Consider the following 21,194-nt stretch of genomic DNA (forward strand, 5'->3'; position numbering starts at 1 on the left):
AGCAAGTGGACAAACAGTAACTAATTGAGCAGAGGAAGATGAACCCCAATGCCCACTAGCCAAGACATCACAAAGCAAACTAATCTCGGCCAAAGTAAACTAATTCCTGCCAAAGAAACATCAAGAGAGCTCAAAGTAGAAAGCACCTGGTGTCTCTGAAAGCCAGGTTGAGACTAAAAACAGGAGAATGGGCAGAAAATGTCAATAAGGAACATGGAGATGCCCAAATCCTCTCCTTGTGCTTGCAGAAAATGTGGAGAGGCTGAACTAGATGGGCACCAAATTAGCAGACACCAAGCACATCTGGGAGCAGGTACGGGGCTCTACCTAAAACTGAGTTTAATGTAAAAGTCTGATAAAGGCACCATGACACCTCCAGCCCCTTCCCTTGTTCTGTACCAGAATACTGGCTATTGCCTTGCCAGAGCTGGGAAGATTTCTCTGTCTAATCCAAAAGAAAAATGTGTAGAGAAATGATCAACGCCTCCCCTCATGAGGTCAAACAGACCTGCCCTCGCACACAAAGCTGCCAACAGGTCTTTAGGTAACTCACTCATGAATATGAAAACTGCAGAGGGTCACTAGATAGTTGAGGAAATTAGCTAACATGTATTAGGGTTTGAAACAAACACAAAGTAAGACAGAGGAAGCAGAAACAGTGGATAAGAACAAGTTTTAAACCATAATATCCTAAGAGAGAGAGTAAAAATACTGAGTTCATGAAACAAAACCCCATGTCTTAAAAGTATTAATCACAGATGACTCTCTAGAAATTAAAAATATGAAAACCAAAATTATAAATTCATTAGAAGTAGAAGATTTGGAAGATAAAATTGAAGACACTTCCCAGAAAGCAGGACAAAAGACAGAGATTTTTAAAAGGAGAAAAAGTAACTTTTGAAAATGATACATGGGACTAGAGCGCAAGATCCAACATCTAATTCAAAGAAATTAGAAAAATATAACAGAGGAGAGATAGGGGGAGAGATTATTACACAGATTTTTTTTAATTTCCCCAAAGCACATGAATTGTCAGATGGAGAGTCCAAAAGAGTACCCAGTATAATAAGTAAAAAAAGACCCATCCCAAGATATCATTGAGGTAATAAGATATCTTATTCACTGAAATAAGAACTTCCTTCCAAAGAGGCAAAAGACACCACAAAAAAATGGGAATCAAAGTGCCAGCGGACTGCATAATAGCAAGACTGGAAATTAGAAGACAGAGCAATTTCTTCAGAAACCTAAGCGAAAGTGATTTCCCACCTTACATGTATCAAATGAGGGAGTAAAACATGAAAAAAAAAAAAAAACATTCGGAAACAGACAATTTGATACTGGAGAGAGGAAAAGGGAATTCCAAAGTGATGGGGAGGTGAAGACCAGATGACAGCTGCACAGCAGGCCTACTGAGCGCCCACTCTAGACCCAGGTTGCCAGGTGGCCTGCCTCCAAGGAAAAACAAGATGGAATTGGCAGATGAGCTGATTTGTGTGCCTAATATAAGAGCTCCACAGCAAGTTCCACTGGGGAGACTCTAAGGCAGAATTCGTGGCGGCGAGTGTGAGGATCCAGGACTCTCACACTCCCTGCCTCCCTGCACACACACATTTCTCCTCCTTCCAGCCTCTCAATATTACAACTTGCAGCAGTACGGAATTCATTTTGAATATAATGTTACTAAGAGCTGGTCCTTATTAGACACTTGCTATGATAAATAGTCATCTCTTTTTTATACAACTTGGTTTCCTTGGAGCTAATGATTCCTCACTTTTTCATTTGATTATTTAAATTACATTCATAGATTACTTGATAAAAATTTAAAGATTTAAAAAACAAGTAGTATATGTTTTTACTAATTGTTTTATGCATAAACATGTAGCCATGATTTCTTTTTTAAGACAGACATATAAAACACACATATATATACATATTTATAACCTCATTTTTCACTTTTTTAAGTCATTATTAGATTTAATCATTATCAGTCTTTATAACAATTTCCAGCTACTTCATAACATTTCATTATAAGGCTATGTGGTAGTTTACTCATGTTCCTCTGTGTTGGACATAAGTCTTTTTCAAATTTTTTAATAATCTTTTTTTATGTTTTTCTTTTTTTCCCTTTTTTTATTGAAGTAGTTGATGTACAATATTACATAAGTCACAGGTATACAATATAGTGATTTCACAATTTGTTAAAGGTTATACTCCATTTATAGTTACTATAAAAATTGGCTATATTCCCTGTGTTGTACAATATATCCTTGTAGCTTATTTTATATATAATAGAATTTTTTTTACATTCTTAATAATGCTCACTGAGTACCCTTCTACATAAATCTATGTCTATATCTCTGATGACAAGTTCCGAGAAGCAGAATGGGTTTAAGGCTTTTGATCTATACTACTTAGCTGTCCTCCAAAATTTCTGCCAATCTACATTTGTACCTACAATGTATTATGTTCATTTTACCACACACTTACCAGCAGTAATACAATATTTTTTAACTCTTTCACCAAGTGAGCGGGAACAGATTTAACATGTACTCATCTTAATTTGAATGTCCCTATTAGTTATGTTATATTATCTATTTATGACTTTTGACCTTTTTCTATTGGGGTATCACATGTATTCGTGTGACTTTTAATCTGGCAAAACTCTTCATAGATTAAGCATATGTATCCCATTGTCATAGTTATGATAAATGTTTTTTCAGTCTTAACTCTTCTGCAGTCACACTTTTGTTCTTCCTTCTCATACACCTGGTACCTAGATAGGCCTTCCTCAGCTCAAGGATGGGTAAATGTTGACCTATGTTTTCTTCTCTCTCTCTGAGTGGCTGGTATTATGGTTTTATTGTTAGTAATTATTTTAAGTAGTCTAAAAGGGATCCTTTAACAACACTTCTATAAAAACATGAGCAAGGACTTCCCTGGCGGCGCAGTGGTTAAGAATCTGCCTGCCAATGCAGAGGACATGGGTTCGATCCCTGGTCCAGGAAGATTCCACATGCCCCGGAGCAACTAAGACTATGAGCCACAACTACTGAGCCTGCGTGCTGCAACTACTGAAGCCCACGCACCTAGAACCCGTGCACCGCAACAAGACACCACAATGAGAAGCCTGCACACTGCAATGAAGAGTAGCCCCCACTCGCCGCAACTAGAGAAAGCCCATGCACAGCAACGAAGGCCCAATGCAGCCAAAGATTTTTTTAAAAGCACGAGAAAGCAGGAGTAGGGGGACCTCAAGAATATAAAGGTGGCTTAAAATCAAATAACTTTCTATTTATCTTTTAACTAAAATATTTCAACATACAAGCTTTCTTCCTTAAATATAGGTACTATATGGATCAAAAGCAATGTAACACTTTCAGGTATATATGCTAATACAGCTTAATTTTGAAAAGTTTTACTTACTTGTGGTCATGATGTTAGGAGGGCAAGAGGGTATTCCATGATCTACTGCCCATCTGTAGGCTCCTTCTCCAACTAAAAAGCTAATGACAGAAAAATTACTCTTTTAAAAATTCATAGTGTCATCTTCTCCTACATATTCAATAAAGTAATATAAGTAATATAGTAAGGCAACTGAAAAAAATTTGCAATACCTCAAAATGGCCATATGCCTAAAAATTTCTTTTAATTTTTCCCCAAGTTAGAAATTTTATAAGTAGAAATGGTACAATATCATTTGCAATAACTAACCAGTAAAAATTGGCAAAATGTAACATAAGAAGTAAAAATGGTTGATTTCCCAGTGGAAAATATTAAGATTTATCTTGGATCAACTGTGGTTCTCAGTTTATGTACAAGATCTATTTCATCAGATTAAGAGTCAAAGCTTAAGTGAATGTCTTCAGATTTAGTATTCTTGCCTAGTATAACACCTGGATCTATCCAAAATGAGTGGGGTACATCCAGAGATGCCCAAACACAATGATATGCACTTACATTTCTAAGCCTCGATGCAATAAAAATATATATATGGCTGTCAGAATCATTTTTACTGTGGTAAATAAAGCAGTGTGGTATGTCCCAAAAGTAATTTTTTTAAGTCCCAAACTGCAAGTTTTAACATAACAAAGTGAATAAAAGGATACTGTTAGCTAACTGTAAAAGACTTCCTTTAAAAGATTTCAAATAGCATGCAGGATAATTAACCACCCCATTCCTTAACACAGTAATAGCAAGCAGTTACCATAATAATCAATCACTTCATCTCCTTCCACAGCCAACTTCTTAAAGCTCTCAGCCAGCTAGTAATGGATTCCTTGAACTAGTGCCTACTCATTAGTTTCCTGCTCCCTATTTTTTGTTTCTGTTCTTCTAATCATTCCAACACTAAAAACTCGAAGTAATACATATTGAAGTCTTTAGATTTGATTGTTCGTAAGAAGATCAATGACAGATTAGAAGAATAAAGTCTAAGTTGATACTCAGAAACATATCCAAATGGCTCCAATGAGAAACAAATTGGTTAAGCCCAGTAACTATTTTTCAGTATGTATGAAGGTGAGAATGGAGGGAGCATTAAAAAAAAGAGAGGAGGAAGAGAGCCAACAAGAATACCTCTTCAAACTTCCATTTTTAAAAAAAAATCTAAAGGACTCCAAAAATAGAAAAGTTCCTCCTATTCCTGTATCAAATGAAGACCACTGCAAAGAAACTACAAAGAAAAGCTGTCACATAAAGGAAAATGGAAGAATAACTGAGGTAGGAACTTGGATGCAAGTTGAGCTGTCCTGACAGCATTTGTAGCACTTCCTTCTGCTAGAAAAAGACTTTGATGTAAGAAATAAACTCCCTTCACGTGAAGACGTAAAAGAGATACTGAAGTATTAAATTAAATGATCAGGACAGAAGTTTGGAGCTGAATCTAGTATTCTCAGCACTCCCATTCGTCATTTGGGGTTCTATCCAAGCATCTGGAATCGAAAGTATTTTATAACATAAGCTTAGTTTTATTTTTCATTTCTTAATCATTCATAAGTTTGATTCTAAATAAAATTAGTTTGCCATTGTCTGCTATGCAAGGTTTTAAATACATTAGGCGTTGTACAATATTCACAGGAAGGTGCATATTTGGATGCCGTCTTATGGATAAGAATTCTGAGATCCTGACCTTTCCTTACTACCAAAAATTACTTGTCCGGTAGTTTGACATCACACAAAATGGCATATAACTGCTTCTGAAATCATTTTAAAATGCTAAAAAGCTACGTGAGCTTTCGCTAAAAACTATACTATCAAAAATGAAAAATCTCTTCCCACAACACTAAATGCAGCACCAATTCAAATATTTCTCAAATATTCTTCTGACTCTCCAAGGAGAAAGCTTTCACAGAAGTTTCACCTCATTTCACTGGAAAAATCCATCGACTCCACCTTGTTAACACATCCAGGATCTGACCACTTCTCACCACCGCCCTGGTCTGAGCCACCATCATCTATTACCTACAGTGTTGAAACGGCCTTATCACTTCCATGGTCGCCTTGCTCCGTCCCCTGCCTCAGTCTAATCTCAACACACCAGCCAGTGACATCCTTGTAAAACACAAGTCAGGTAATGACATTTCTCTTCTCAAAATCCTGCGAAAGCCCTCGTGAGAGCTCTAGCATGAAAACTGGAGCCTTCACCAGGATCTCCAGGCTCCCAAGTGACCTGGTCTTCTCTGCTCCCTTCTGCCCTCATCTCTTCTTCCTCTTGCCCCCTGGCTTACTCTGCTGCAGCCTCTTACAAAACACAAACATGCCAAGGGGACTCCTGCCTCAGGGCCTTCACCCTGACTGCTCCCTGTCAGGGTCTTCCTTATTTCCCAAATGGCAAATTTCCCCATCTGTTTAAATATATCTCCCTGATGAGGCCAATTTAAAACTGTACCCAACACACTGCACTCCTCTACCCAGTACTCCCAATCCCTCTCATTCTGTCTTTTTTACATTTTTTCTTTTTTCTACCTTCTCACATACCATATACTTTATAACTGATGATATTATCTGTTGTTTATATCTATCTCCCTCAAATGAACTGTAAGCTTCACCACAACAGGGATCTTTGTTTTTCATTGATATCCATATATGCTAAGCATTTAGAACAGTGCCTGAAGCACACTAAGCATTAGAAAAACATTGGCAAGATATTCAGCAATAAACTAGGGTGTCAAAATTCTCTAAAGGACAGCATTTTCCTTGTGCTATGCTCTCCTTAATTTACACTAAAGCAAGTCTAAAGTGTTAAGAAACAAAAGCAACACTACTGAGACCAGCACTGAGTGGGATTATTAAAACCTTCAACAAGCTGAGCTATTGAAGTGCCAGCATAGTCAAACACCCGAAAACACAGTGAGGTCAATTACAATTTCATGGATGGGAAATTTTCAAAAACCATGACACTATGTAGTCAGTCTAAAAATGTGCAATTTAGTGATTCAGAAAGCTCTCAAAACTGCTTAAAATGCATTATGCTGGATGAGAAAGATATAATGAGAGAAAATGATAGCTGCTTCTTTGGACTTAAAAATGGATTTCTATATATTTTACCTATTACTTCTTTATCATAAATGCACAGAACTGAAGAAAGACCACCAATTTGGTGGCTACTGATTATTTAAAGCTTACAAACACATAAAGTGCAAATAAGGGAGAACCTGCTGTATGTGGAAATAACACATAATGACCAAATTAAATAATAAGGATTTAACTCTTCTTAAAATTTTTATTACAAAAATTTTCAAACATATACATTACAGAGAACAGTGTAATGATCCCAAAGGATCATCACCCATTTTCATCAATTGTTAATACATTGCTAATCTCATTCATTTATACTCCCACCCAGATTATTTTGAAGCAAATCTCAGATATCATAAACTTCAAATATAAATATTTTAGCATGCATCTCAAAAAATAACTTTTTAAAAAAACATAACAACATAACCAATTGACACCTAAAAAAATTAACAATAAATCCTCAGAATCAAAATAGTTTATTCAATCAATGTTCACATTTCCCTGATTGTCTCATAAAATTTTTACTATTATTGTTATTTTTGCCTTTTAAACTATTTTGTTTGAAGGGGAACCCAACTAACCCATCCATAACTCCTGATTAGTTGATAGCTCTCTTATGTTTCTTTTAATCTATAGGTTTTTAAATTTTCTTTTCACATTCATACAACAAAGGTACTAAAATCAATGAATTTATGAAACACAATAGAGTAAATAGTATTTTTAAATAAACAATGTACCAAAAATTAAATTTGCATCTTAAAAAATCTGAGGGTCTAATGAGCAACAATGCTTTTCTAGCTTTCCCTTTTTCACCAAAAGAAACATAATTTCCAAAAATTATAACTCATTCTATAACATATTAGGGTAGCAGTCGGCAATTTTTTTTCTGTAGAGGGCCAGATAGTAAACAGTTTAGGCTTTGTGACCAGATGTCTCTGCTGCAACAACTGTTTGGCCTTTGCAGAGCACAAGCAGCCATAGACAATATGTACACAAATGAGTATGGCTGTGTTCCAATAAAACTTTATTTACAAAAAACAGGCAGTAGTCCAGATTTGGCCCACACGCCATAGTTTGACAACCCCTGTTCTAGATGGTTATGCCTATCAAAGTTGTAGCCTATCATAATGAAGGAGGAAAGAGTAAAAATAAATAAAATTTATTTACTTTTATAAATAAAATAAACTTAGGAAAATACGACACAGTTTATGATAGTAGGCCCACCAAATTTATGAGGATATCATATGCATGCTAAATATATTCTACTAATCTGACCAAACACCAATACTTAAATAATACATCATATCATGGTGGCAATAACCAGAAAATTAAAACATAAAAAATTATCAGCTAATAGAAATACCATTCTGCCTAAAGTTCTGCTGAGGGTTTTTCTAACAAAGCAATAAGAGTTTATAAAATTCTAACAGAATTTAGATACAGCTGAAACAAATACACTCCCTGTCTTCCTCAATGAGATATACAGACAGATGAACTTTTTATTTAAAGACTTCTTAGAAAACACCCAATGACTTGCTGCCCCCATAGAGTCACCTGCCTCTTCAACAGACGACACCAGAAGACCACAGTTTCTAAGTCCTCCATCTGCTTTTGATAGTTTTTCTACCTCTATGCCTGGCATACAGGAAGTAAACAAGAAATATTTGCTGAATGAAGGAATGGGTAAGTGAATGAATAACTAAATGGGTGTAAACATTACTTCCTACTATTATAAAAGGATTCTACTCTATGGGTTCTAATCTGCTGCTTCTAATGTGATAAGGACAGACTCCATAAATTTTTAATACCATGACAGTGTCAAGTATGGTACTCAGTTTCTTTGTTGGCAAAATGTATGTTACCCTCATAAGTCATATAATGATTTTATGAGATAATACACGCAAACCACATAAAACAATGCTTCTCATAGTGTACAAATGCAATAAATTTTAGCTATTATCAGTATAGAAATTAGATAACTAGACTTCTTAGGGTTGTGCGTAAACAAGCTTAAAGTAAAAACATGATAAATTTGTTTTATTTATTTAGGATACTCGGAATTTGGGTTTCTTTAAAACTACTGCAGGTATACTGTGAACTTGCAACGTATGTGAGAGACTTATGCTTCTGGACAAGATGGAGAAACAGGGAATACATTTACACTCTTGCCTGAACCAATGGAAAACAAAAATCAGACAAAATACAGAAAATGATAGTTTTCAGGCATTAGACAGTAGGTAGCACAGGACAGTGATCCTTGAAAGAAAGGAAACAAACAAGGTAAACCTTATGATTGCCCTAGCTTACTGCCTGGAGAGTTTGCAGCCACAGCACAGGAACAGGAACTCAGGCAGAGCCCTGCAGTCTCTCTGAGTTGAAGACAGAGAGCTGGGCATCCAGAGAAGCTCAGGTGGCCGAGTTCACAGGGCAGAGAACCAGAGAGGAGACAGCTGTGCAGAGAAAGGACTCAAGAAATCTACAGAGTCCACCTATAGTCTTCAGATCAGTGTATGTGTAAGAGGAAATCATCCAAAGCCTGGGAAAGAATAACACGAAAAGTTTTAGAGGAAGCAATCCCCAAGTTCACACAGGGCCAGAAACAGCTCCTGTTCCCACCAAAGTAAAAAACCCATTCTAGTTGCATCTGTTATAGTACTCAGAAAGGTTTTGCCCAACAGCAAAGCAAAATTAGCTCAAGGCTAAATGCTTCTCTAGTTGCATGTAACAAAGTATAAAGCAAGATCTGAAAGGATGAAACTGTCTCTAAATAAATTAACCGCATCCTAGAATTAAAATACAGAAATATCCAACACAAAATAAGGCAAAACTCACAATATCTGGAATCCAATAAAAAATTACCAAACATGCAAAGAAGCAGGAAAATGTAACCTATAATGAGAAAAATCACTCAACTGAAAACAACCCAGAAATGACAAAGATGACAGAATTAGGAAACAAAGATATTAAAACAGTTACTATAATTGTATTCGTATACTCAAGAAGCTACAGGAAATATGAAACATGTTAAGTAGATACATAGAAGACATTTTTTTAAGGTGTAAACTGAACTTCTAGAGATAAAAACTACAATGTCAGAAATGAAAAAATAAACTGGATGGGATTAACAGGTGATTCGATATTGCCAAAAAATAGTGAACTTGAAAACAGCAATGGAAATTATTCAAAATGAAACAAAGAGAAAAATGAATGGAAAAAGTAAATTATCAGTGATCTGTAGGACTACTACAAGAGGTCAAATATACGTGTAATTGGAATCCTGGAAGATAGAAGAGAAGGGGGAATCAGAAAAAAATATCTGAAGAAGTAATAGCCAAAAATTTTCCAAATTTGATGAACTATATATCCCTACATACTCAAGAAGCAAAATGAACCCAAACCAAAGACACTACAAGAAAGCTACAGATCAATGTCTCTCATAAACATAGATGCAAAAATTCTTTACAAAATGTTAGCAAATTGGATCCAATAACATATAAAAAGGATAATACATTATAACCAAGTGGAGTTTATCCTGGGAATACAACTGCTGCTTTAACAATCGAAAATCAACCAATCACTATACTGACTGACAAAATAAGGAAAATTATAAGATCATTGCAACAGATGCAGAAAAGCATTTGAAAAAGTACAATACCCATTCCTATTAAAAACTCTCAGCACGCTAGGAAAAGAAGGGAACATTCTCAACACGATAAAGAGCATCTATGATAAACCTATAGCAGCCATCATACCTAATGGTAAAAGAACAAATGCTTCCTCCCTAAGGTTACAAACAAGGCAAGGATGACTACTCTCACACTTTGATTTCACATTGCATAGGAGGTGCTAGCCAGTGTAATAAAGAAGAAGAAATTAACTAAAGGAGTCCACATTAGAAAGAAGAAGTATCTTTATTACTTAAAGAACTATCTTTATTCCCAGAAGACAGAACTATCTATGTAGAAAATCTTATGGAATCTGTAAAAACAGTATGAGAACAAATGAATTTAGCAAATTCCTAAGCTAGAATATCAATATAATAAAATTAATCATATTTCTATATTGGCAAGGAACAACTGGTATTTAACTTTTAAAAATATGCAATTTATCACATCAAAAAGAGATACTTAAGTATAAATTTGATAAAAAACTGTGCAAAATCTGTACACTGAAAATTATAAAACACTATTCAGAGAGGTTAAAGAAGACCTTATAAAATGGATAAGTTACAAACCTAATCAAAATTCCAGCAGGTTATTCACAGAAATTGACAGGCTAATTCTAAAATTCACATGAAAATGCAAAATGCCTAAAATGGTCAAAGCAATTTTGAAAACAAAAATTAAAGCTGAAGAACTATGTACGTGAGAAAATTACATCACTAGTTCCAGACAATTGTAGGATCACTTTATGATATAATTTTAATACAGAGATGGCCATCACTTTTTCACATATATTTTATCTTTGTAAAATATAAAAATATTGCACATATCCCCTTCGACAATTGCCTCATCTTGTTCCCTCCTTTCTCCTTCCTAGAGGTATTTATGGTGAGGTCTGGTAACTTTCTTTCCAGAACTTTTTTGTACATCTATGTACATGTTTATGTAGACTTAGAAAATCAGAGTGCCAGCATACCTCAGAGATATTGCAAGTTCAGTTCCAGACCACCACAATAAAGTGAATAAATAAAGCAAGTCACACAAATTTTCTGGTTTCCCAGTTCATATAAAAATTATGTTTATACTATGCTGTATTTTATTAAGTGTGCAATAGCACTATGCTTAAAATAACACTGTACATACCTTAATTAAAAACAGTTTATTGCTAAAAAATGCAAACCATCATCTGAGTCTTCAACAAGTCACAGTAGTAAATAACATTAAAGATCACTGATCACAGAGCACCATAACAACTATAATAATAATGAAAAAGTTTGAAATATTGTGAGAATTACCAAAATGTGACACAGAGACATGAAATGAGCAAATGTCATTGGAAAAATGGCACCAATAGGCTTGCTTGAAGTACAACTGCCACAAACCTTCAATTTGTAAAAAATGCAGCATCTGTGAAGCCCAATAAAATGAAGTATGCCTGTACTGTATATGTGTAATACTATGAAGGAATACATGAGAATAAGAAAAGCTAAAATTGAGGACAATTGTTACCTAGGAGCAGGGCCAGAGATGGGGTCAGGGTAAGGGTATGGGACAGTGAGATGGATAAGGATGCCATTAGAAAGGGTCCAGTCTAGGCAGCTTTAAATCTCTTGGTAATGTTTCATTTTCTTAACATTTCTTAACATGTTTCATTTTCTTGACATGGGAAACAGGGATATCGTGAATATATTTGGGTAAAAGGTTTCAAGATTTCTCAAAACTATATTAATTTTCTATGACTTGAAATTATAACAGTCAAATAAAGTGAAATCTATAGTACCACTGTCAACAACTTTCAACAGAGGGTATTAATGTAACTTTAATGTGTTCAGGCATGCTGAACACATATAGTACTGAAGTATAAGATGGTTGAGTATAAGACAGTATTGAGGGCTTCCCTGGTGGTGCAGTGGTTAAGAATCTGCCTGCCAATGCAGGGGACACAGGTTCGAGCCCTGGGCCGGGAAAATCCCACATGCCGCGGAGCAACTAAGCCCGTGCACCACAACTACTGAGCCTGTGCTCTAGAGCCCACGAGCCACAACTACTGAGCCTGCATGCCACAACTACTTAAGCCCGTAAGCCTAGAGCCCGTGCTCCGCAACAGGAGAGGCCACCGCAATGAGAGGCCCACACACCGCAACGAAGAGTAGCCCCCACTCACTGCAACTAGAGAAAGCCCACGCGCAGCAACGAAGACCCAACACAGCCAAAAATAAAATAGAGGGCCAGATAGTAAACAGTTTAGGCTTTGTGACCAGATGTCTCTGCTGCAACAACTGTTTGGCCTTTGCAGAGCACAAGCAGCCATAGACAATATGTACACAAATGAGTATGGCTGTGTTCCAATAAAACTTTATTTACAAAAAACAGGCAGTAGTCCAGATTTGGCCCACACGCCATAGTTTGACAACCCCTGTTCTAGATGGTTATGCCTATCAAAGTTGTAGCCTATCATAATGAAGGAGGAAAGAGTAAAAATAAATAAAATTTATTTACTTTTATAAATAAAATAAACTTAGGAAAATACGACACAGTTTATGATAGTAGGCCCACCAAATTTATGAGGATATCATATGCATGCTAAATATATTCTACTAATCTGACCAAACACCAATACTTAAATAATACATCATATCATGGTGGCAATAACCAGAAAATTAAAACATAAAAAATTATCAGCTAATAGAAATACCATTCTGCCTAAAGTTCTGCTGAGGGTTTTTCTAACAAAGCAATAAGAGTTTATAAAATTCTAACAGAATTTAGATACAGCTGAAACAAATACACTCCCTGTCTTCCTCAATGAGATATACAGACAGATGAACTTTTTATTTAAAGACTTCTTAGAAAACACCCAATGACTTGCTGCCCCCATAGAGTCACCTGCCTCTTCAACAGACGACACCAGAAGACCACAGTTTCTAAGTCCTCCATCTGCTTTTGATAGTTTTTCTACCTCTATGCCTGGCATACAGGAAGTAAACAAGAAATATTTGCTGAATGAAGGAATGGGTAAGTGAATGAATAACTAAATGGGTGTAAACATTACTTCCTACTATTATAAAAGGATTCTACTCTATGGGTTCTAATCTGCTGCTTCTAATGTGATAAGGACAGACTCCATAAATTTTTAATACCATGACAGTGTCAAGTATGGTACTCAGTTTCTTTGTTGGCAAAATGTATGTTACCCTCATAAATCATATAATGATTTTATGAGATAATACACGCAAACCACATAAAACAATGCTTCTCATAGTGTACAAATGCAATAAATTTTAGCTATTATCAGTATAGAAATTAGATAACTAGACTTCTTAGGGTTGTGCGTAAACAAGCTTAAAGTAAAAACATGATAAATTTGTTTTATTTATTTAGGATACTCGGAATTTGGGTTTCTTTAAAACTACTGCAGGTATACTGTGAACTTGCAACGTATGTGAGAGACTTATGCTTCTGGACAAGATGGAGAAACAGGGAATACATTTACACTCTTGCCTGAACCAATGGAAAACAAAAATCAGACAAAATACAGAAAATGATAGTTTTCAGGCATTAGACAGTAGGTAGCACAGGACAGTGATCCTTGAAAGAAAGGAAACAAACAAGGTAAACCTTATGATTGCCCTAGCTTACTGCCTGGAGAGTTTGCAGCCACAGCACAGGAACAGGAACTCAGGCAGAGCCCTGCAGTCTCTCTGAGTTGAAGACAGAGAGCTGGGCATCCAGAGAAGCTCAGGTGGCCGAGTTCACAGGGCAGAGAACCAGAGAGGAGACAGCTGTGCAGAGAAAGGACTCAAGAAATCTACAGAGTCCACCTATAGTCTTCAGATCAGTGTATGTGTAAGAGGAAATCATCCAAAGCCTGGGAAAGAATAACACGAAAAGTTTTAGAGGAAGCAATCCCCAAGTTCACACAGGGCCAGAAACAGCTCCTGTTCCCACCAAAGTAAAAAACCCCATTCTAGTTGCATCTGTTATAGTACTCAGAAAGGTTTTGCCCAACAGCAAAGCAAAATTAGCTCAAGGCTAAATGCTTCTCTAGTTGCATGTAACAAAGTATAAAGCAAGACCTGAAAGGATGAAACTGTCTCTAAATAAATTAACCGCATCCTAGAATTAAAATACAGAAATATCCAACACAAAATAAGGCAAAACTCACAATATCTGGAATCCAATAAAAAATTACCAAACATGCAAAGAAGCAGGAAAATGTAACCTATAATGAGAAAAATCACTCAACTGAAAACAACCCAGAAATGACAAAGATGACAGAATTAGGAAACAAAGATATTAAAACAGTTACTATAATTGTATTCGTATACTCAAGAAGCTACAGGAAATATGAAACATGTTAAGTAGATACATAGAAGACATTTTTTTAAGGTGTAAACTGAACTTCTAGAGATAAAAACTACAATGTCAGAAATGAAAAAATAAACTGGATGGGATTAACAGGTGATTCGATATTGCCAAAAAATAGTGAACTTGAAAACAGCAATGGAAATTATTCAAAATGAAACAAAGAGAAAAATGAATGGAAAAAGTAAATTATCAGTGATCTGTAGGACTACTACAAGAGGTCAAATATACGTGTAATTGGAATCCTGGAAGATAGAAGAGAAGGGGGAATCAGAAAAAAATATCTGAAGAAGTAATAGCCAAAAATTTTCCAAATTTGATGAACTATATATCCCTACATACTCAAGAAGCAAAATGAACCCAAACCAAAGACACTACAAGAAAGCTACAGATCAATGTCTCTCATAAACATAGATGCAAAAATTCTTTACAAAATGTTAGCAAATTGGATCCAATACATATAAAAAGGATAATACATTATAACCAAGTGGAGTTTATCCTGGGAATACAACTGCTGCTTTAACAATCGAAAATCAACCAATCACTATACTGACTGACAAAATAAGGAAAATTATAAGATCATTGCAACAGATGCAGAAAAGCATTTGAAAAAGTACAATACCCATTCCTATTAAAAACTCTCAGCACGCTAGGAAAAGAAGGGAACATTCTCAACACGATAAAGAGCATCTATGATAAACCTATAGCAGCCATCATACCTAATGGTAAAAGAACAAATGCTTCCTCCCTAAGGTTACAAACAAGGCAAGGATGACTACTCTCACACTTTGATTTCACATTGCATAGGAGGTGCTAGCCAGTGTAATAAAGAAGAAGAAATTAACTAAAGGAGTCCACATTAGAAAGAAGAAGTATCTTTATTACTTAAAGAACTATCTTTATTCCCAGAAGACAGAACTATCTATGTAGAAAATCTTATGGAATCTGTAAAAACAGTATGAGAACAAATGAATTTAGCAAATTCCTAAGCTAGAATATCAATATAATAAAATTAATCATATTTCTATATTGGCAAGGAACAACTGGTATTTAACTTTTAAAAATATGCAATTTATCACATCAAAAAGAGATACTTAAGTATAAATTTGATAAAAAACTGTGCAAAATCTGTACACTGAAAATTATAAAACACTATTCAGAGAGGTTAAAGAAGACCTTATAAAATGGATAAGTTACAAACCTAATCAAAATTCCAGCAGGTTATTCACAGAAATTGACAGGCTAATTCTAAAATTCACATGAAAATGCAAAATGCCTAAAATGGTCAAAGCAATTTTGAAAACAAAAATTAAAGCTGAAGAACTATGTACGTGAGAAAATTACATCACTAGTTCCAGACAATTGTAGGATCACTTTATGATATAATTTTAATACAGAGATGGCCATCACTTTTTCACATATATTTTATCTTTGTAAAATATAAAAATATTGCACATATCCCCTTCGACAATTGCCTCATCTTGTTCCCTCCTTTCTCCTTCCTAGAGGTATTTATGGTGAGGTCTGGTAACTTTCTTTCCAGAACTTTTTTGTACATCTATGTACATGTTTATGTAGACTTAGAAAATCAGAGTGCCAGCATACCTCAGAGATATTGCAAGTTCAGTTCCAGACCACCACAATAAAGTGAATAAATAAAGCAAGTCACACAAATTTTCTGGTTTCCCAGTTCATATAAAAATTATGTTTATACTATGCTGTATTTTATTAAGTGTGCAATAGCACTATGCTTAAAATAACACTGTACATACCTTAATTAAAAACAGTTTATTGCTAAAAAATGCAAACCATCATCTGAGTCTTCAACAAGTCACAGTAGTAAATAACATTAAAGATCACTGATCACAGAGCACCATAACAACTATAATAATAATGAAAAAGTTTGAAATATTGTGAGAATTACCAAAATGTGACACAGAGACATGAAATGAGCAAATGTCATTGGAAAAATGGCACCAATAGGCTTGCTTGAAGTACAACTGCCACAAACCTTCAATTTGTAAAAAATGCAGCATCTGTGAAGCCCAATAAAATGAAGTATGCCTGTACTGTATATGTGTAATACTATGAAGGAATACATGAGAATAAGAAAAGCTAAAATTGAGGACAATTGTTACCTAGGAGCAGGGCCAGAGATGGGGTCAGGGTAAGGGTATGGGACAGTGAGATGGATAAGGATGCCATTAGAAAGGGTCCAGTCTAGGCAGCTTTAAATCTCTTGGTAATGTTTCATTTTCTTAACATTTCTTAACATGTTTCATTTTCTTGACATGGGAAACAGGGATATCGTGAATATATTTGGGTAAAAGGTTTCAAGATTTCTCAAAACTATATTAATTTTCTATGACTTGAAATTATAACAGTCAAATAAAGTGAAATCTATAGTACCACTGTCAACAACTTTCAACAGAGGGTATTAATGTAACTTTAATGTGTTCAGGCATGCTGAACACATATAGTACTGAAGTATAAGATGGTTGAGTATAAGACAGTATTGAGGGCTTCCCTGGTGGTGCAGTGGTTAAGAATCTGCCTGCCAATGCAGGGGACACAGGTTCGAGCCCTGGGCCGGGAAAATCCCACATGCCGCGGAGCAACTAAGCCCGTGCACCACAACTACTGAGCCTGTGCTCTAGAGCCCACGAGCCACAACTACTGAGCCTGCATGCCACAACTACTTAAGCCCGTAAGCCTAGAGCCCGTGCTCCGCAACAGGAGAGGCCACCGCAATGAGAGGCCCACACACCGCAACGAAGAGTAGCCCCCACTCACTGCAACTAGAGAAAGCCCACGCGCAGCAACGAAGACCCAACACAGCCAAAAATAAAATAAATAAATAAATATTTTTTTTTAAAAAAAAGACAGTATTGAAGCATACTTGTTTATATTATTAGGCATGTTAACAGGATGGTAATTACATTTTGCACACAGAAATTTAAAAAACTATTTAAGGATAAAATACGATGGTGAGGATTTGCTTTAAAATACTATAGGAGGGCTTCCCTGGTGGCGCAGTGGTTGAGAGTCCGCCTGCCCGATGCAGGGGACATGGGTTCGTGCCCCAGTCCGGGAAGATCCCACATGCCGCGAAGTGGCTAAGCCCATGAGCCATGGCCACTGAGCCTGCGCGTCCGGGGGGGGGGGGCAATACTATAGGAAAGAGATGCATGAGATAGATAAGAGCAAAAATATTGTTAATTATTGGAGCTAGATGGTAGGTTCATGAAGGCTCTTTAAAATGTTCTCTCTACTTTCATAAATATTTGAAAAGTTCAAAGTTTCTTTTAATGAAAATTATATGTTAATGCTGGAGAAAAGATGTAATTTTACTAATTTTAGTGTCACAATATGTTTCTCCAGAAAAGAAAAATTACATACTTTTATATTAAGAGCTTCTCAAAATTAAAAATGAGTTTAGACTCTGGTCTCAAACATGTAAGAAACTTTAAAGTTTTATAATAAAAAGACCCCAGTTGAACACTTATTAATAGCAAAAGCATCTCTATAATCGACTACAAAACCTAAAATTAACTGATCTCTTTTCTGCTTTAATCCATAATATTCTATTCCAACCGGAGCTCTATCAAGTATTCAAAATGTTCCAAGATCACAGAACAAAGCGTGTCTTCCTCTCAAAGGCAAGCTACTGCTGGTGTGTAACCAACTGCATCAGCCTTCTGTGGATAAAAATAGCCTTCAAACACGGCGTGCACCAAAGACCAAAGACCCAGGGAAAGTCGAAGAACAAAGCAGTTACCAGGGAGGAATTCGGCCGGCTGAGAGCTTGCCCTTCTGCCCTTCACACAAGAGTCTGTTTGCAACTGAGACTGGGTTCTTGATTCCTATAAAATAAAATTGGCAGAAAATGAAGTCAAAAAGCCTTCAAGTTTCCCACTCAATTCTGTGGCAGTTTCAACATGACAAATTTTAAATATCATGGAAAACTTTCTTTAAATATACTAGTGAAAACCATTAATTATCATGAAAAATAAGGATCAAATTGACAAATATATGAATACTTATAGATATAAGAACAAATATAAAACATATATTCCCATTTTTTTTTGCTGCTACAGCAGCAAAGACTGAATTTGCAATAATACAAATTTAAATTAAGTTCCTTTTTAATAGATTTCAGTATGGAATTTAAAAAATAAACTGAAAATTTGGCATCTATTATCAAAACCATGAATTTCCTCTAAAGAATAAACATGATTACAAACAGCTTCAAATTTACCTTGGGGAGAAAAATTAATGGCCAAAAATTTTAAATCTCACCTGCAAGAAAGAGTAAAGAGAAAGTCCTACAAATGGGATAAGGGTGGGGAGAAGAGGCCAAGTATGTACAAGATTGAGACTTAAAAAAATATGGTTCGGATTGTTTCCAGAAGGGAAAACAAAATGTGAACAGTGAGAAAAGGGTGCTTACCTAGGAGGAAAAATAGGACAGAAAGTATTAGCATGAAAAAAATTGCTAGCATGACAATGACAAACATGACAATGATGATGATAGAAGACAGTGACAGAAACTTAGGATCCAGTATGCGCCAGGCCCAGTGTCAAGCCCTTAAATGTATCAGATTATTTAACTGATCCTTCAACTCTATCACATAAGTACAGTTATAAACCCTATCTGATTACTGAGGAAACATTTGCACGGGTTAAGTTACCTGCCCAGGATCACACACTGAGATTTTAACAAAGGCAGCTAATGCCAGAGACCATGACCTTAACCACTAACCTATGGATGCCTTTCAGAACACTATTAATAACAAAAACAACAACCAAAAAAAACAGAAGTGGGATACAAAGAGACTAAAAACTTCAAATAAAGGTCACCAGATTGCCTTAAAACAAAACTAGATATTTAGCTAAACACCAAAAACTTCTCTGCCCCACCAAAGAATGTATGAAGTAGCAAAGAAAGGAAAAGCTTAGATCTCTGTACTAGCTCTTAAATTTATTTCTGTATGTGATGATTCAGTATTGTAAAGACATTAATAATTACCAAATTAACTTACAAATTCAAAGCTATATATTCTCCACCAAAGCCCCAAAAGGATTTCTATGATGCATGACAAGCTGACTCTTAAATTCATCAGGAAAAAAAATGAAAAAAATTTTTTGTAAAAAAATGAAGAGGTATTCACCTTACAAGATAACCATTTTTTATTAAAAGCTATTCTAATTGAGTGTGGTTTGGGTACAAAACAGACAAATATATCAATGGAATAGAATAAAGCTAAAGTTGAGACACAAACACATGTGCACGTGGATATTTAATACATGATGTAGACAGTATTTCAAATGAATAGGAAAAGGATGGACTATCTATGAGAGGTGGAAAGAACACAGAGTGATGGGAGTCAGACTGTTATAAACCAGCTATCAATTTATCGCTTCTCAGCTATAAATTCACCCTTGGTTGCCTTATGGGTGAAAGTGGAAATGGGCCTTTTAACTATGTTTCCTTTGCCAGCTGGCACACGGGTCAGCTTTGTCAGTAGAGGGCACTGGAGACACAGTGCAGGAGGAAAAGGTGGCCTGCCAGCCAGGCTCCAGGAGAGCACCAGTTATTCTCACTATCTGGTCCACAAGGTTCTCTCCAGTGCTAAGTGCTTGCGGGGTGCAGCTTTCTCCAGCATTTGGCTACCACGTTTTCCCCAACTCCTGATTCAGGCCACAGCAGCATAGCTGACAGCCCCAGAAAGAACAGGACCAGGCCCAGCTCAAGTCACTGATCCCCACACCTTCTCCTCAGCCCTATAGCAAAGCATCCTGTGGGGCTGGCTGTCTAGGGAGCCAAAAGTCCAATCCTCATCCTGCAAACAAAGGTTTAATTCCCATAGCTTCCTGGCCTCTGTGTGCCCACCTATCAGCCTGAGGCACCCAGGATTGTTTCTGCTCTCACAATGACTGTGGCCTGGGTAACCCAGCAAAAAAATGGGCTGTCAAACAGTCGGCTGCAGCCACACCTTCTTCTGTGAGGTCTGAACTCCCTTCCAAGTTTATCCTTACCTGGGTAGCCTCCCTCTTCCCTTTACATTAAGCTTTTCCTGTTTAAACTGCTGTGTGGTTTCTGTCGCCTAGTTGGACCCAGACTGACACAGTAACCTTGGACAAATTACTAAATCTCTCCTGTGTCTCAGTTTCCTCACCTATAAAATGGGGATAAAAGTACTGACCTCAGATGGTTATCATGAGAACTAAATGATTTAACATATATGAACTACTGGAGAACATTGCATGGTATGTATGTAATACCCAATAAATGGTACTTAATATTATCGTTACTGTTGTTATTCAATAAATTATATAGGGACAATTTGCTAATCAATTCAGAAATTGATCAACAAACAATGCATTCAAGAAGCCAATGAAAAATAAATTATACATGTATTTGAAGAAAATGTAAGTGACTGTAGTTACAATTATGAGTGAGATAAACCTTAAGAAATGCAAAATACAGGGCTTCCCTGGTGGTGCAGTGAGATTTTGAAGTTGGAGATAATTCGATTGGAGGTTGAAGGTCAGAGAACAGGAGTGGAGAGGGCTTCCCTGATGGCGCAGTGGTTGAGAGTCTGCCTGCCGATGCAGGGGACACGGGTTCGTGCCCCGGTCCGGGAAGAT

General features: G+C 36.2%; 1 protein-coding gene across 15 annotated transcripts in view; it reads right to left on the reverse strand.

Moving 5' to 3' along the window:
- Positions 1–21,194, reverse strand: part of TASP1 (taspase 1) — a 353,026-nt gene that overhangs the window by 285,951 nt on the left and 45,881 nt on the right. For all 15 annotated transcript variants that reach the window (XR_008619335.1, XM_055090632.1, XM_055090631.1 and 12 more), the window contains 2 exons: positions 18,322–18,406; positions 3,424–3,503 (listed from right to left, as the gene is read on the reverse strand). Coding sequence is in view for 14 of the 15 variants with exons in the window: in XM_055090632.1 (XP_054946607.1) it covers positions 3,424–3,503; positions 18,322–18,406 (165 nt within the window). In the remaining variant the exon portion in view is untranslated. The remainder of the gene's footprint in view (positions 1–3,423; positions 3,504–18,321; positions 18,407–21,194) is intronic.

The sequence above is a fragment of the Physeter macrocephalus genome, chromosome 14, assembly GCF_002837175.3.
Source record: "Physeter macrocephalus isolate SW-GA chromosome 14, ASM283717v5, whole genome shotgun sequence".
NCBI lineage: Eukaryota > Metazoa > Chordata > Mammalia > Artiodactyla > Physeteridae > Physeter > Physeter macrocephalus.